The sequence below is a fragment of the Perca fluviatilis genome, chromosome 22, assembly GCF_010015445.1.
Source record: "Perca fluviatilis chromosome 22, GENO_Pfluv_1.0, whole genome shotgun sequence".
Classification (NCBI taxonomy): domain Eukaryota; kingdom Metazoa; phylum Chordata; class Actinopteri; order Perciformes; family Percidae; genus Perca; species Perca fluviatilis.
This window is the reverse complement of record NC_053133.1, coordinates 13,696,760-13,715,776: the sequence shown is the minus strand read 5'-3', so window position 1 is coordinate 13,715,776 and position 19,017 is coordinate 13,696,760. Positions and strand designations below refer to the sequence as shown.

The following is a 19,017-nucleotide window of genomic DNA, read 5'->3' as shown; positions in this document are numbered from 1 at the left end:
TCAAGAAACACCCCCTCCCGTACCACACACACACACACACACACACACATACTTAACACTAAACTTTCCCCTACTCCAGCCTGAGTCTTATTTTCAATGTTACCTACTTGAGCTTTTCGCTGTAAAAACAATATTGCCAGTTAACCAGGAATCCCCATCTGAGAAGAGCAAGTTATCATAACCCTGAGAGTGAAGATACATTCAACTGAGCCCCCCCCATCAGAATCCACCCAGTTTCTTTTTACTGCTTCCTCGTTGATGAAGACTTTCTGTATGTGAATGAGGATTTGAGTTGTCAAAGAAATGATTCTGTAAAGACCATGGTTTGGTTTCCGTGAAGTAGAACGGATTACTATGAACCGCTCTTCAAAGCTGCACCACAGACCACAACAACACCCCTCAAAGTAAACACCTAAGCCTCATTAGGCTACAACAAATTGAACATGGCAAAAATAACATTTTCGTGACAAAATGTTTTTTAATAATTGGATGGATTGAAACAAAAAAAGTTGATAATTTCTTACATATTACTGCATTTGGCATTTTTATGCTGCGATAAAATGCTGTAAAAAGAAAACCTTCAAATTAAAGTTAAGGCATTCGCCTTTCTTTTCAACAAAAAAAAAACCTACGGCATGGCCGCCCACAATTACCCAGAAAGTGGTGATTTGACAGGGATAAAGAGGCGGGTCCAGCGATTGCGACAAGTTTGTTGGGGTGCCCGAGAGGCAGATATTTCTCTGTGGAAAGTTTGAGGACGTCTCGTTGGATCTTTGGAGAGGAGAGACAGCGCAGCTGCAGACTTTAACGCACCGAGCGTGTTTGGATGAGATAGTGTGGAAATTTCATTTTAGTTAAAAATCTACCGACAGCAGCCACCATGGATAGCGGATCCAACCGAACTATTGACCCAAGCTGCACGGAGAAACCCCCTCTCGCCATCGACATAATCCTCAGTGAGTAGACTGGCTTTGATACAGCAGATCTGTCTGATCTGTTAAAAGGGCTTCCCCAAACATCTCCACCGGATGAGTCTTTCTAGAGTGGTTCTGTTTAGCAGGAATCCGTCTAGGGAATGGCATTTTTATAGGCTACTTGCCTTGAACTCTAGAGCAGTGTAATCGTGGGGAAAGAGAGACTAAACGGGTGGTCTGGTGGTGATTAATTAGGGCTTGAGGGATTCCCAGATGTCCCTGAACCTCACTTTGGGAACTGTAAGGCTGTAGGATGCTGGTTTCCCCTGTACAGCATCCGGAGGTCATCTCGCCTTTCTCTTGGGATGCTGAAGCAAAACTGCTGAAGCAAAAACATTTTAAGAAGCTGACTACATCAGACCATACTCTTATTTCTCTCTTTCCAGCCTTCCAGTAGGCCTATGTAAAGCAAAAAATAAACAGTGTTGGAAGAAGTAGCCTAAAGGTAAAGTAAAAGTACTCATGCAGAATTGCTAATTTCATCACTTCAATGTAGCAGCTTTGCATTGTTATTATTATTATTATTATTATTATTATTATCATTATTATTATTATTATTATTATTATTATTATTATTATTATTATTATTATATTGCATTACTGAAGTATAGCTTGAGTAAATGTAGCCTACTTAGTTACTTTCTGCCACTGAAAATGAATGAAAGATTTTTGCTGGGGCCCCTTGGATTCTTCTCAAGAGCTCTGAAAGCACATACAGCAATCATTGAGCAAGATCCACATAAACAGCCAAATTAATGTTAACTTCAGACAAGGCTTGGTTCTCAGTTATTGTGACTTTTCAACAAATTATTCAGCTAATCCAATAATTTATTTCACCAGGGTGGCAGTGTTATTATACATTTTTATTTGGGCTTCTGACTCATGTTGGATTATCCAATTCACTTTGCTTTTCACTGCTGATATAACACTCCTCAGAGGTTTTGCAGCTCGGCATCTTCAACAACCTAGAGAGAAAATCCACTTAAATAGAGCTTAGTAGTATTTTGATGACTTAAATCCTAAAGTAGTAGACCTAAATCACTGAATAAATCGTAATAAAAGTGTTTTTGTATGAAAGTAAAGTTCAGTAATGTGTTTTTGATATTGGTGATTCCTCCTAAATAACATTTATAGACATTTTTTATAAAGTTGCACCTTAAAGGGGCTGCACTCAATATTCAGTCAAAATAACTCCACACAGCTCTCACAGACGTTCCCCTTCTATATGAATGTTCTAAATATTGATTACAGCCCCTTTAAGATTTTTTTGCCCAGCTTTATTATTTGGCTTTTGTGCATCAGTTTCTTTTTTCTTCTTTTTTAAAATGTGTTCTTTACACAAACAGGAAAATCTTTTCTACTAAATGATTAAGACTCAATGAAGGTTAAAGATTACCTGCTTATCTGTACCGTTACATCACATGTAATGTGAGTAGTTACCAGGGAAAAAATGAGGAACAAATTTGGAACTAACTGCTTGTCAACCATTCGGTAATGAGTAGTCCTAAATCCTAATCAGGTTTTAGTAGCTAATGATTAGTTAGTGATTGGTTAATTGAGGAACAGATCAGGATCTACTTGATAATTGATGAATCATTAATAAGTACTTCCCTAATAATTCCTAATGGAGGACTTACAGATAATGATGGGATATCCTTCCTCATTTGTTCCCTACTAGTTAAAATGTTGTGTACCTTCTCGCAAACTGTTATGATAAGAGCTTGATCAATAAATTGACTGGGCCAATACAAATATTTGCTTATTACAGATATATGTCAGCCTATAAATGCAGAACCAAAATGCTTCTTGTCATTTCGGAATAGTGTCACTGTTGGTTTGTCCACCAGAGAGCTCTGTCAAGTTAGTCTTTCAACTGTTAAATGTCCCGATCACATATCTTAGTCACAATTCTTTAAAATGCAAATTCAAGGGATTTTTGTTGTATTCATATTATGTGTTTATGTAAAAAAAGTTTAAAGTCTCACAAGTACCATCTGGATCAGATTTGTCAGTGAAAAAAAGCTTGTCGGTCTCTTTATGGCATACAGCTGAATGCGCACTGAAAAAAAATCTCTATTACTTATTTCTTGTGAAACCAACATATTTTATTCATATTGTCTATTTAAATTGTGTTAATTTAACATAATGTAACATAATATTATTTTTCCATTACAGTAATATGAATTTATTGAGTAATGTTAAGTAATTTCATCATGTTCAGGATACCTGATTTTGGACTAACTGCAATACAAATGTATTGTGTAATGTTAAGTAATTTCATCATGTCCAGGATACCTGATTTAGATTGTAACTGCAACTTGATTTCTTAAAGCTAGTATTATGTAAAGGTATTCTGTAACTTTAAGGCAATTTCATCATGTCCCTGGTACCCGAGTGGGGTCTCTAAATCTAACATGATTTGTTAAAGTTAATTCTATCCAAATGTATTGTAGCCATCGGTTCCTTGTTGTGTGTGTGTGTGTGTGTGTGTGTGTGTGTGTGCGTGTGTGTGTGTGTGTGTGTGTGTGTGTGTGTGTGTGTGTGTGTGTGTAAATACACACTAGTTTTATGGTGAAATGATTTGCATTGACAAAAAAGGCACAGTCAGAGTTCTGTACTCAAAATTGTCTATATTGAGTATTAAAACTTAGAACGTACCAATTTTACCCAAAACGAATGACTCCGTGCAGTTGCCATAAACAGATTTCACAGAGGGATCAGAAATATTAACCTCTACATCAACAGCAGTGGATTCAACCACACAACTATGCAAACCACAATGTTTTCAAATTGTTGTAAATTCTGCATACAGTGCAATGGTTTTAAATGGTTTTTCGTACTAACCAGCTTCACAGTGTAACAATAGGAGCATATACATAATTCAAAACATATTTTCATAGTGGACTTCGAACAGCAAAGACATTTACAATACTTTAAACATATCTTCAGTGGACATGGCAAAGACAATTATAGTACTCTTTTCACATTAGATTTAAAAGTGCAAATACAAAATACTTTGACCTGTTAACACAAACAGTGCTCTCCCGAGAGCAAATAAAAAAAGAATAACACCATTTCCCTAAATCAAACATTGCACAAAGTGAATAAGGCAAAATAAGAGCTAGTGCTTTGCTATTAAGTTTACCCTAAGCTTAAAGGGTAACTTAAGTTTTATTTTCAACCTGGACCCTATTTTCCTATGTTTTTGTGTGAATCTTTGAAAATTGAGCATTGAGCAAGACTGCTGTGAACCAGGCTGCAATGTTATATAGGGCAACTGTGCATGGTCAGCTAGTGTCCACTAAAAGTTCGTTTTTTGCCGCTGGCAGGCTCCAATTATTATTCTAAGTGTCTGACAACATTATGGAAATGAGCCCTACAAAGACAGACCTTTTTGTTAAAGAGTAAGATCCTAAACAGTACTTTTAGTCTGGTTGGTTTGGTGATGGTGATTTCGGGGCTGTTTCATGTTAAACAAAAAGGATCTTACTCTTTAACAAAAAGGTCTATGTCTGTAAGTTGTACGACAATTAGAATATTAATCTGAGACTGTCAGCGACAACAACAGCACTTGGACGTAAATTGAAGGTGCCCAATTGTCCTATAATTTACATTGAAGCTTGTTTGGCAGCTGCCCACTGCAGCGATCTGGACCAATGTCAAAGATTGTTGTTCCCATCAGTAACAAGAACATAGGAAAATAGGGTCCAGGTTGAAAAACCCGAAGTTACCCTTTAAATTGTGCACTCTGTTTTCAAAGTACTTTTACAAATGACGACGAAAAAAAAAACTAAAATATCAACCCTGTATAAAAAAAAGAATTCCTGAGGAATAAACACAAAGAGAAAAATGTTTTCGAAAACTCTTAAAATTGTTTTCATAATGGCTTCACAAGAGAAAAAGCAGCCCATCTGGTATAGCAGTACCAAAGATGCCTGTTGGTTTATCGCTGACCACTCAGTATTTACTAAAAGAGTCTGTTTTCTAAAGAGCAAACTTTTGCTTTGTTTGCAAAAGGTTATTTCCATGCAATTCCATGCAAATCCTGCCCAGTTAATTCAAACAAACAAAACTAGTCCAAATGGTATAGCCATACCAACGATGCCTTTAGGGACAACTACGCCGTTTGGCTGATGGTGCAGTCTCTCTGACACTTTCACTGGAAGAGCCTGATTTTTACAGCTTTGTTGGAAAGTTTCCCTCCATCAAGTTCCATGAAACAAAGGTCAGCAGGTGAAGTTCAGGGCATACATTAGTCCAAACAACATAGCAACAGCTAATGCTACATTATCAAGATCTTGCAACACCTTCATGCCTTCAAGGACAATTCCGATGTCCTCTGGTTCATCACTTGAAGCATGTTCTTTAACAACATAAATCCCAACAGTGGTGTCTTCAATGGCCTCGTTGATGGCGTCTTCATCCGTGCCCTGTTAAAAAAAAAAAAAGGTCAGTAAATAAGACCAATCGAGAAACAAATAAATAAATTATTAAAGCTGCAAGCAGCGTTGGACAGGCCCTCGCGCCTCTGTGCGTGTCGGGGGTTACTGGCAGACGCTGCTCCTTGCGACCGTGCATTTGCGTGGCACTCAGACACTGCAAATCATCACCAATGAAAAGGGAACTGAGTTCAATGATACCTCACACAAGACTCTACGTCCTACAGTTCATTAGCTGTGAAAGGGGGCGTGGCCAAAGCATAGGGGTCGGGGGAAACCTTTACCAATAAAAATGGAAGTCTCTGTTGAGTTCATTGATACCTCACATAAGACTCTACCTTAAATGGGTCACCAGTTACGAAAGGGGTCGTGGCTTAAGCATAGGGGGGCGCGCCAAACCATCACCAATGAATAAGGAACTCTCTGCTGTGTTCAATTATACCTCACACAAGGGTCTACATCAAACGGGTCATAAGTTATAAAAAAAGGGGCGTGTCAAACCACCAATCAAAAAGAAACTCTCTGCTGAGTTCAATGATATCTCACACAAGACTCTACCTTAAATGGGTCACTCACCAGTTATGAAAGGGGGCGTGGTTTAAACATAGCTATAAAGCATAAACTAAATATAAACAAACTATCAACAATGAAGAAGGAACTCTCTGCTGAGTTCAATGATACCTTACACAAGGGTCTACCTTAAATGGTTCAAATGTTATGAAAGGGGCGTGGTCTGAGTAAGTGGGCATGGTTAAAGTATAGGGGGTGGCTCAGTATCACATGTAAACATAAGTTTTTAAATATTAAATCACAGAGACAATTTTTTTTTGACAGAACAGTAGAGTGTGTGAAGATAAATAGTGCTGTAGCTACGATTAATTTAACTTGTAATGTTTTCTTGTTTAAATAATCTGACGAATTTTATTTTTTTAATGACTTATAAATAAAGAAAATGCATTGAAAATAATCATACCCACCACAACTAGCCAGTCTAAAGTCATGTCTCAGATTTGTTAAGTATTGATTATATAATGCTATGAAAGAGAACATTTTAATAGATTTATCAAAATTATTATTTTCTATTAATCAATGAATCATTTCAGCCCAAGTGATCAATCAGGAGAACAAAAAGGAAGTAGTAAGCACACAACACACACCACATATTGCTGCACAAGGTTTTCTGGATCTTCACCCATGTAGATACAGACTCCCTTGATGATACACTCCTGTCCAGCATCTGTATCATCACACTGAAATAATTTTTTTATTAGCGTCTCAGTTTAGCATTTTGGTAAATTTTCAAGTCAACTACTGGTATACACTGTCATATGGGTACATATTTCTCTAAGAATATTACAACATGGTTCCTACAATGGTACTAGCTTTTCTGTCAGTTCCAAATTGTGTAGGAAAGAGATTGACAGTAAAGACAAAGAAATACATAAATATGAAGATAAGTAAGAAAATAAGGAGGAGGAAAGGTTAAAACTCAGACAAAAAGATGAAAAATAAATAGACGTAGGGAGACATTTTTATAAACCTTTGCTTTAAACCTTAAAGGGGCTGCACTCGATATTTAGTCAAAACAAGTTGTCTAGGATTGCCTCCACACGGTTCTCACAGACGTTCCCCTTCTATATGAATGTTCTAAATATAGAAAAAAAGATTACCTTCTTATCTGTACCGTTACATCACATGTAATGTGAGTAGTTACCAGGGAACAAATGAGGAACAAACTAACTGCTTGTCAACCATTCGGTAATGAGTAGTCCTAAATCCTAATCAGGTTTTAGTAGCTAATGATTAGTTAGTGATTGATAAATTGAGGAACAGATCAGGATCTACTTGATAATTGATGAATCATTAATAAGTACTTCCCTAATAATTCCTAATGGAGGACTTACGGATAATGATGGGATATCCTTCCTCATTTGTTCCCTACTGGTTAAAATGTTGTGTACCTTCTCGCAAAGATAAGAGCTTGATCAATAAATCGACTGGGCCAATACACATATTTGCTTATTACAGATATATGTCAGCCTATAAATGCAGAACCAAAATGCTTCTTGTCATTTCGGAATAGTGTCACTGTTGGTTTGTCCACCAGAGAGCTCTGTCAAGTTAGTCTTTCAACTGTTAAATGTCCCGATCACAAATCTTAGTCACAATTCTTTAAAATGCAAATTCAAGGGATTTTTGTTGTATTCATATTATGTGTTTATGTAAAAAATTCTATCATCAGATTTTTTTCAACTCCCAAATATATATATTGGTATGAGTCTCAAAATAGAGTATTGGTTGGGCTGTGTTTTTGATGGTAAAACTTCCACAGTCTCACAAGTACCATCTGGATCAGATTTGTCAGTGAAAAAAAGCTTGTCGGTCTCTTTATGGCATACAGCTGAACGTGTGGCTGCATAACATGCCAGATGTTTAAAAATAGAACCACAGAAGGACATATAAGTTGTTTATTTGGAAGGGAAAAATGAAACATTATAATCTGAATTTAGAAATAATTCAAAGAGTCTGTGTCAGTTATTAACTGGAAATGATTAAATAGTAACTGAAACAATGCAACAAGGAGGCAAAGTGACCACCTATACGGAAAGAAATCATCAAAAGAGGAATGTTTGTTCGTTTGTGTGGTTGTATGTGTGCATTTTTGTGTACTGATTCCATCTAATTGCTTTGAATACAGAATACAGAATAAATGACGCGGCTTTCCAGAATATTTACAATGGCGGGCAACATGCGGAAACAATTTACTCCACCTTTCCTCTCACTCTTTGTTTCATTTTGAACATAGCTGCAGCTGCTTATCACCTATGTTCCTTTGCCTGAAACATCTGCTCTCTGCTGATTGCTCCCTCCAAAACGTTATTCCTGTAAATTACACCCCCTGCCAGTTCCTTGCACTGTGCATAATCCCACCCACATGTGTGCTGAAAAACAACTAACAAGTCATGTCCTGCAACCAACTGTTTTCCAGGCTGAAAAACAGTCATTGAAACTTCTGTTTCAATGACGCAAAGCTCATCAAGCTTGCACATCGTATGGCATGATAAAAACACTCCACGGTCCAGCAAATGCTGAAGTTCAAAGATCTGTCCATTCTCTCTAGCTTGTTTTTATTTTGTCAACATGCACATCTATGGCAACAGCGTTTGATTTTCATGTGTTGCAGTTTTCCCTTTAACATTGACTCAAAATCATCTTTGAATCATTGTTGACCTTTTTGTGTAGCTCAAATAAACGCAATTAAGGGGGTCAACAGAAACTACACTCAGGTCTGGGTTGGTATTTGGTTAGTCTATATCAACGACGTTTTATTTCCCGGATTGTTCAGGTGCCGCCGGATGTCCCTCACCTTCCGCTTTCCTTTTGTTGTAATTTTAAACTCTGGCCGATTCATGACTATGGTAAACTGCTCCTCAGATCTTTGCAGGGTAAATCCAGACAGCTAGCTAGACTATCTGTCCAATCTGAGTTTTCTGTTGCACGACTAAAAAACAACCTTTGAACGCACACATGTTCCACCAAAACAAGTTCCTTCCCAAGAATGTTTTGCAGAGGCACCGTGACTCCGTCCGGCGTTTGGCGCTGCCCAAGACGATTGTGGTTGGTTTAAAGAAATACCAATAAACCAGAGCACATTTTTCTCCCATCCCGGAATGCTGTGTGGACTAGCCAGACCCTCCTCCGCCACGCTGTGGAGGAAGGTCTGGCAATGCTAGACTAGTTTTTGGTTAACCCTCAAAATATGTCATCCTTTGTTATTGAAAGTGATCAATTAAGTATTTGCTTAGCCGATCACGGCTGTAGAGTCTTAATCTTGTTAGGACATGCTTCATTCTTTCATGATAGATTCTGGAAGTAATACAATTCAGCCTGCTTGAATAAACATTTCAAGGCCAACATAAATACCCACAACCTTCATTAAGATCATATCAAGTTTGGGCGCCATGATAGCTCAGTTCGTAGAGCGGGCACCAATATGTAGAGTTGTATTCCTCAACGCAGAAGCCCAGGGTTCAAATCAGACCTGCAAAAATCCCCTGCAGGTCTTCCCCCTCTCTCTCTCCTTTCATATCTAAGCTGTCCTAATCTTAAAAAAAAAAAAAAAAAAAAAATATATATATAATATCAAGTTTTAATTACCAGACAATAACCTGCGTGTCCAGAATCTTGGGTTAAATTGAAACTAGCTCGTTTGTTATAATTTCCCTTCTCTCCCTCCAGAGTTGGACATCTTTGGCATCGTCCTGTACTCGGTGCTGACCTTCATGGCCACAGTGTCCATGCTGCTCTTCATAGAAGAGTGTATCTACATCTATAAGAAAGTGCCCGCCAATAAGAAGAGTGTAATCATTTGGGTGAATGGGGCGGCACCGGTAAGAATAGCACTGTGAAAAACTGTGGATAGTGTGTATAAATATACTTTATCTTCACATGGTATTTCCCTCTTTCTCTTCTGTTTTTCAGGTAATTGGCACCATGTCGTGTCTGGGTATGTGGATCCCCAGAGCCACCATGTTTACTGATATGACCTCTGCCTGGTGGGTCTCTCTTTCTCTGCTTCTCTTTTTACTCACCTTCCATCTCTCACTGTGTTGTGTGTGTTTTGTTTTTTTATCCGTGGAGCCTCGCAGTAAAACAATAACAGATGGGAAGCTTGAACTTCATAACCTACTAGGAGTTCTATAGAAAACTGTGATACTGTTGCGCAATGTGTGTGGAAGATATGGCTTTTGTTATCTCTACTGATCCTGCTTTTTTACTCTTTCCTCTATGTGCTCCATTGTTCCTCCCTCATTCCTTATTTCCATTTACCAGTGACTCCTCTTATCTCTCTGTAGCTACTTTGCCATTGTGGTGTTCAAGTTCCTGATCTTGATGCTCGAGGAGGTGGGTGGAGACGAGATTTTCCTGAAGCGAGCAGGGAGACATAAACTTAAGATCAGCACGGGGCCGTGCTGCTGCTGCTGCCCCTGCCTGCCATATGTGGCCATCACACGGTAAACACTGCAGAAGACAGACTGTGGTACAACATTTCTGCTTTTTCTTGCCTTTAGTGCTGTAATGAACATTGCCACTCCCTGGGTATGAACAGCTCCAGATGAACACTAAGCAGAAGCATTGTTTTTTTTGGCAACAGCAGCAAGTCTTGTTGGACAGCTCCCAATGTAGCGCATCTGGATTTACAAGTCTGCTCCCGTTATCCTCGGCAGGAGAGGCCTCTAATCTCACTTCATGTTTTCTATTTTGACTGAAATGTAATGAAAATCAAGCAGCATGAAAGAAGATAATTAAATGATTCTCACACCTAAGCTATCCTTAGTAATGCTGCCTTTCATCCATCTCAGAAGTCGGAGGTCTGGAACTGGGAATGACATTGCACCAGAGTTGACCACGTTCCAGCAACAAGTGGGAAAGCCATTATATTTAACGGGGTGTGGGGACTTTAGCCAGGTTAGCCATCAATATCGGTTGACAAAGACGCATTATGAGGTATTTTGTCACACAAACCCCGTGTCCACAGATAGAAGATGGACTGTACTGTGTGTACCACTGATTTAATGAGATAAATAAGACAGAAGTGCTAATAAACAGTATATTCGTACCGCTTTCCCTACTGTTGATGCTCGGAGCAGCCGTGTTGGATTGTAATGTCGGGGTTAGTGAGGTTCTGCAAATTGCTGAGTCGTAAATCAGACTTCAAGGGGCGTTTCAGTTAATTTTGCCGACTGGGAACTCGGAAATTGATAGAATTGTATAGAGTATAGAGTGTTGTCATTCATTATAATACATAATAGTTTAAGATTTTGGGAAATGCGCTTATTTGCTTTCTTGCTGGGAGTCACATGAGAAGATTACTTATGTCTGTCCATTAAGTGTAACGCTACAGCGAACTGATTGATTAGCTTAGCTTAGCACAAAGAATGGAAAATGGGAAAACAGCTAGTCTGGCTCTGTCCAAAGGTTAGCTGCTGTTTTCCCTGGGTTTTTACAGAAAATATAACCTGTTGAGCTTTAGAGGTGCTGGTAGGTGAATTTTTGTTACTTTTGGACATAGGTAAGGCTAGCGGTTTCCCCCTGCTTCCAGACTTTATGCTAAGCTAAGCTAACCAACAGCCTTCTCCAGCTACACAAACACAAGAGTGGTATCTTCTTTCTCACTGAGCTCTCAGCGAGAATTTAAAAAAGCGTACTTCCTTAAATGTCTAACTATTCCTTGTAAACTGTCTGTATTTAAAAGCTGCAGTGAACCGAGATCACTCCCACAGCATTTAAAGGGAGAAAATGCTTCTCTCTCAGAGTGCTTTGGTCCCATGTTCTTCATATTTGATACACTGATGCTCTAAAGGAATATAGAGAGCCGAAGTCACGCCCTTCTACTTCAGGTCCATGGGACCTATCTTTTGAAAAAAATATGAACAGGAGTCAATGGAGAGATAATAATTATTTTTTGGTCTGGTTTGAATTGAGCCATGGATTACAAATTTGATGTTTGTCATTTTAAAAGATAATTTTTCAACCGAAGAAAGTCTCAGTTAGCCGTAGGTTTATCATATGACCACTTAGTTTTGTGTGAAACCGCTCAGTGAACTACATCTCTCGTCTGACACAATTTACGTCACCTAGCTTGATGCTCAACTTGCTCGCTAGCTAGCTAGCTTAGCTCTGTTCCACAACACATATAACGTTATCTTACCTGATGTGTTTTATCTAGTGAAGTGTTTTCAGCAGATAAGCAAAAGAACAAGCAAGATCCGCTGCTCATTTGAGTAATGTTACAGCGAGATGTCATCCATGCGACTTTCAAGTGTGTAGTCTTTCTAATTATGTATTTTCACAGTCTTATACTTCAACAGTTTAACATTAAACTGAGACTTTCTTGACTTGCAAAATAATCTATTAAACTGATGAACATCATATGTGTAATTCATGGCTCAATTCAAACTATTTGTCTTTCCCCATTCACTGCCGTTCATATTTTTTCCGAGTTGAGGTCCCATGGTGGTCCACCGGAAGGGGAGGGACTTCCCCTCTCTATTCCGATTTATGTTAACCTAGTGTATTTCCCATAAATACCGTTGACTATCAAAGTGAAATGTCTCAGGACCATTTGCACTCATGTTTTTGAGTTTCCTTAGTAGACAGTAACCGCAGTGAAAGCCAGCTTCACACATGTACCAAAAACAAACTGGCGCGTGGATGAAAATAATCCATTAATATGAGGAATCTCTACATTACTGAGATGGTGATTGAAACATCTTGCAGTTCTAATGAAGCACAGCTCCTGTGCAGCTTGTAAGATGGTTACATCCACATGTTTTTTTAAAGGGTTCAGAAGACTAGTGCACTCTGATGTCATTTTTGGCCTGTTTTGAAGATTGCATAACCTCCGAGATCCTCTGTAAAGACTCAGGCTGAATGTACGCCTCTGAATGCAGTTTACCCTCTCAGAGCCGTTCAACTCTTTCAAGGTGGGACTCGGTGTGTATCGTAGAACAGTCTGTACGCAGCAATCACATCATACCCCTTTCTGAGTAAATACTGACTGCATTTTCACAGCGTCACAGTTGTTCACTATGTGTCACAGTTGTTTCACTATGTGTAACAGTTGAATGATCAATCCATCATCAAAAAAAGTCTGCAGACATACACAGTTTTTTTTCCTTCTGTTTTTGTTGTTGTCTGTAGCAGGTACATGCCTGTTAAGGCTATGGGCAATTGATAAAAAAAAAATGATATGCAGGTTGGTATCAGGCAATGGCAAATGTCATTATTTCTACTGCTATGCATTCATGCATTCACTCGGGGTGAATACACAGAAAATCCTTTTACGTAAACCCTCCTGCTGTACACAACCATGATGCTGACGATGATGATGACTGTAATAGTCAAGGAAAGACATGCTCAGACCTGTTTTCTTTATTACAGTGCACAGTTTCCCATCAGTGGTGTAATACACCACAGGGACTATTCATGTTGTTGCACATTCAAATAGACATGCCTAAAGCTAATAAAGATGTGCCCAAGGCCACTCTGAATTGTTCAAAACATCCTGCGGTAATAATCCAGGATGGGTTCAGGGCAATGGTGAATTCCACAATGGACTTTTAAGAGTTTCTTTCGAATTTATTTAGAGACTAAAACCATTATCTGTCATCAGTGGCTACTCTTTGTTCCAACTCCAGGCGCTCTCTCTTCCTGCTCAAGCTTGGCTCCTTCCAGTTTGCCCTCCTGAAGATTGTCTTCACCATCCTTTCCATTGTCCTCTGGACCAACGAGACATTTGACCTCGCCGATGTAAGTTGGTGACATGAATTCTGGATGGTCTCTTTCCACGCTATTGTATCCCTAATTTCCATTTTATTTTCTGAGTCATACAGGCCAGATTCCCAATGTTTACTGTTGTTTGCTTGTGATACTTTACTGCGCTCATTACCACTTGCTCTGAATGAGCAATATTTCTTTATATTTTGTGTAGAAGAATGATGTTTACACCTTAGGCAAAGCAAAGATGTTAAGGTGTAAACATCATTATCAGTCACTGTGATTAGTTTTTAGAAAACCATAATTGTTCTCTTTGTCTCCATAACACTTTCTAAAAGGGATGACTGATTTTTTTATATGTATGTATAGTTTATTTGATAGGGACAGATACAACATAGGCAGACTAAAAATAGTGATCTGATTCAAGTATTGTAGTGTTTATAGCGGATGCTAGTTTGCAACACTCGGCCCTAGAAGGACTTTTATGAAACAGAGATTGGAACAGTAAGAAAAAAAGAAGGTATAAACTGCGTATGGTGCTTGGTTTTGGCTCGACTTGGTCACAAACTGTCTCAATTTTCAGCTAAACAGTACACTACACTTTACGTTTGATCAATGCTGCCTGGGTTTGACCGCAGTTCACAAGCAGTCATTCACACTGCGTTAGAGACTCCTCGGCTCTGATTGGTTGTTAATCTTCGGGCGCGGTAGAACTTCACAAATGCCATTAGGAGCATTACGGGGAGGCAAAGGAACATTATTTTTTTTCACAGATTATATGTCTACATGTCATATCAGGATATTGTGACAGTTTTAGCAAATATGACAAAAAGGTTTTTTGTTTTTTTTATAAAAGATACCTACTGAGCTTTTAATGAATGAAAGCTAAATGTGTTATGAATTCCTGTTGATCACTGTTAATACATGATCAAGGCACTATGAGCTCATGTGATTAATTAATGCTTAATGAATCTTTAATGATTGTTAACTCAATTACATAGAAAAGATCAGATCAGACTCTCAAATAAAGAGATGAGAGGAGCGACAGCTCCTACATCTGAGTATGTTAACATTAAATATCAGCCTCTTCAGGGAAGCATCGTGCTGATCATAGTAGTAGTGCCTTCATTTCTATTACATCCAGTGTCTGGCTGCTGAGACTGTGTAACTCTCAGTCAAGTATCCACTACTACAGCCTTTACAACTCCTACTACGCCTTAACGGAGCCATCTTTAATGTAGTCCATTTTGTCCACTCTTTGCAGGACATGTCAAACAGCAGCTTTATGGTAGGTCAGCACAGGTGTTACTAATGACATTACCTGTTGTGACGATGGCCTTTGCTCAACCATAGTATTTTCTCTCTCTCTCTCTGACACACACACGCAGCATGTGGCCTATGAACCTCAATGTCACAGCTTACTTAGTACTGATAATATTAGCATTGGGATGTGCACCAAATACCAGGCACACTGTCAAAATGTCTTCCGAAATTTGCAGTTTATTATTATTACAAAGTGTACCCTATTTTGTAAGAAATTTAAAGTTTAACAAAAAAAGAGAATAAAGGTAGGCCTACTGTAGTAGTGTAAAGAGGACAGTAGAAGAAGAAAGTAAACCATAGGCTACTAAATCCATTTTTTAGACCATATCAGAGTACTAACAATGTTAGAATTGATAATAAAAAATATGGAGGGATGACACTGCCTATTAACAAACAAAAACACTATATTGTGACATGTCTTTCATTTTTTTTATTCTCAACAGAGTCCCATGAGTCCCTTTTGTTCTGTTCACGCTCTCAGAATTCCTCTTCTTAGTTGACTTTGCTATCTTCCTGACGTGTGTGTGTGTGTGTGTGTGTGTGTGTGTGTGTGTGTGTGTGTGTGTGTGTGTGTGTGTGTGTGTGTGTGTGTGTTGTGTGTGTGTGTTTTATGTGTGTGTTGTGTGTGTGTGTGTGTGTGTGTGTTTGTGTTTCAGTTGAGCATTAAAGGAGCTGCTATTTGGATCAACCCATTTGTGGGCATCTTGACAATCATAGCTCTGTGGCCTGTAGCGATCATGTTCATGCACCTGAGGATTGCCCTGCGGACAATCAAGATCATCCCCAAGTATGCCATGTACCAGGTAAGGCACGTGAGACGCTTTAAATACACGTGTGCAAGACGCTTCTATGCACACAAACAGCTGTTCGCACACCTCGTGGGACAGTACACTAGCACTTCTCATATATGGTTGGCTGTACGTAAACATGACTAATAACATGTCAGGTTATGGGGGTGTCATAAGTGTGTGTGTGTGTGTGTGTGTGTGTGTGTGTGTGTGTGTGTGTGTGTGTGTGTGTGTGTGTGTGTGTGTGTGTGTGTGTGTGTGTGTGTGTGTGTGTGTGTGTGTGTGTGTGTGTGTGTTTGTGTGTGTAGCTGGTGCTGATCTTGAGCCAGCTGCAAACAGCTATCATCAACATCTTGGCTTTGAATGGAACCATCGCCTGCACTCCACCCTTCTCCTCTGCAGCCAGAGGATACAGTGAGTCAACCATAGGAGTCAACATCCATCCATACAACCAATCCATCCATGAGTTTATCTTTCCCATCAACAATTGTTCAATCCATTCCTGTGTATTTGCTTAGTCACAACACCAGGAAGGACTCCTTAAATCTTCCTTCAACTCGCAGTTGACCTTTGTTTTTCCTATTCTTTCTTCACCTTCATCTCTGTTTCCACAGTGATGAGTCAGCAGCTTTTGATCCTGGAGATGTTTATCATCACGCTGGTAACACGTCTGCTGTACCGCCGACAGTATGAACCTTTACCCGAAGAGGAACGTGACATAAACGAAAAAACCAGGATGGTTACAATGCCTGGGTCTGCATGAGAAGTGTGTGTGTGTGTGTGTGTGTGTGTGTGTGTGTGTGTGTGTGTGTGTGTGTGTGTGTGTGTGTGTGTGTGTGTGTGTGTGTGTGTGTGTGTGTGTGTGTTTGTGTGTGTGTGTGTGTGTGTGTGTGTGTGTGATTTCTATATCCTGCATATATTTGATCAAAAGATTATATAAGTCAATATGAATAAATGTAATAAGAATTATATGTAAATGTATTTTGTGTATGTTCATTTGGGGTCACAAAGGTGCAAACTTTACAAAACTGTTTGATTGACTGTTCACACCAATTACACACCTTATCCAGAGGGATCCAACAGTTATGATAGTTCCCATTTTGTGTCATTTCAATTTGTTTCTACCAAAAAAGAGACCATGCATATTTGGCAATTATTTGGTAACACTTTATTTTACAGGTCCATAATTCTCTTGTAATGTCCAAGGGAGTGTATTGGGAAAAACTGTGATTTGGTTTTAATTACGAGGAAAACGGAGAAAATGTTTGGTGATAGTCAGTGTTCACTTGTTGATTTGTTGAATTTCCTTCAAGGAACTGCTCAATTTCAACATTGTTTTATTATTAATTTATTAGTAGAAATTAGATTTTCCATACATGTTAAATATGTCTGGTGGTAGACAAATTTGAAATTGTTTAGCTCTCCAAATAATTACCAATTGAAGTACCATATTACTTTCCTATAAGTTTACACTTGGATGTCAGTTAAATTCTAGAAAATTACAAGAAATATTGGGACCTTAAATATAAAGTGGCACCGCTTATTTATATACGCTGTGTTTTTGTGAGGCATTATTGCATAAATGATGGTAAACTGTATTTTTTTTGCATTCTGTGTGACAACCGCTGGACCTTTACTGTCACTATTAGCTTTTACAATGTGAGCATTTTAAACATGCTCAGATGAAATGTCACTGTATGAGTCTGTGGTGTCTTTTCTTACAGCTTTTTCAGTTTTCACATCCAGCTGTCACACTGTATTTTTGATCTTGTGCCGCTAGGTGGCAGTAGACCAAAATCGAGTGACAGCTGCCGTCAAACCGTGTGGGATTGGAGCCTAATTATCATCACCTGCCTGTTCTTACTGTAACAGGTGGTTGACACACAGTAGTCCAATGAGAACTTTTGCAGCGCATAAGTACGCCACACATCACATCCTTATACATGTGTACTCATTGACTGTGTGTAAACCTAATGCTGCATGTATTACAGTAACTGGCTGCAGATAAACATTTTAATGTAAACGATGTTGATTGACACGCCCCCCTCCAATTGGGTTGGTGCTGTGTCTCACTTCCTGGTTTTAAGCCAATCACCGTAGTGCATCAACAAGCCTGGGCCGGGCCAAGTGCGGTTGAGTCGAGACTTTCGAATGTACGTGCTGTCCAAAAATGTCATGCCAGCAACGGTCTATGCATGCTAGTCCAAATATACCGGAAGTGTGAAGATTTGTCCTTCAAAATAAAAGGTATTTTCCTGCTGTACAGAAAATCTAAGATGTCTGTAGTTTACTTTTAAGAGCGACAACGACCCTTCTGAGTTTAATGTGCTCTTTTAAAATAGTCATTAAGCATCGGTGTCCTTGAGTGCCGAGAAAGGCGCCTTTAAATAAAATATATTATTATTATCATCATCATCAGGTTATGAGAACTTACTTACTTGTAATGTGTCCTGGGTGAAACTTTAAAACCGTTTAAGCTGCATTTATTTACAATAAAGGGTTAAAGGTTTCTCACTTTATTAAAACTAAGTAATCTGCAGGTATATACATTAGTAAGTCATTCATAAAGGGTTCTTATAGTAATCCATGAAGTCTGCAGTTGTGAAGTAGTTGCTAATAAATGCAGCTCTTTTCCACAAGGTCAGCGGTCAAATTAATAACGTGAGCAATCTTTTCATTATGAACTATTTATTGATTTATTTATTATATCAGGTGTTTTGCATTTGGCTTGCACCTGTTGCTTCATCTTTTACACTCTCTATTTCAAGAAATTATATAACAAAACTGTATTAACTATCACTATTTGCATTATCATTGTAATAAATTAACGGAACCCACTTTATTTTATTTTATTACTTTTTAAAAACATATGTATGTTTATTGTACTTGTTTATTATACCATACATGCATTTTTTTAAACGTTTGGCATGTTAATATATTGACAAATTGTGTTACCCTTTTCTAGTAGACCTATTGATAAATTGCCGTAATTGTTTGTGAATTAAAGTTTAGAGATAAAAATGCATACAAAATAAAGAAAGTGTTTGGAGGATTATCCAGCAAGAGACATTTTCAAAACTTGGCAACCCAAACGTTTTTCTTATAATGGATTATAACAGAAAACTATCAATAACGTATGTAACATTAACATTAATAAAGCCATTATAGACATACATTTGACAGCTTGTTGTTTTATTTTGAAAACCGTAACCG

The 19,017-nt window shown here is 38.4% G+C and overlaps 1 protein-coding gene across 1 annotated transcript; it reads left to right on the top strand.

The window, feature by feature from the left end:
* Positions 1-725: 725 nt before the first annotated feature.
* On the top strand, positions 726-18,977 carry slc51a (solute carrier family 51 subunit alpha). The gene is made up of 8 exons (XM_039790070.1): positions 726-956; positions 9,653-9,804; positions 9,896-9,969; positions 10,270-10,428; positions 13,615-13,726; positions 15,673-15,819; positions 16,113-16,218; positions 16,419-18,977. Exons 1-8 carry the CDS (start codon positions 881-883, stop codon positions 16,565-16,567), a joined length of 975 nt encoding a protein of 324 aa, XP_039646004.1. The 5' UTR covers positions 726-880; the 3' UTR covers positions 16,568-18,977.
* The last annotated feature ends 40 nt before the right edge of the window (positions 18,978-19,017 follow it).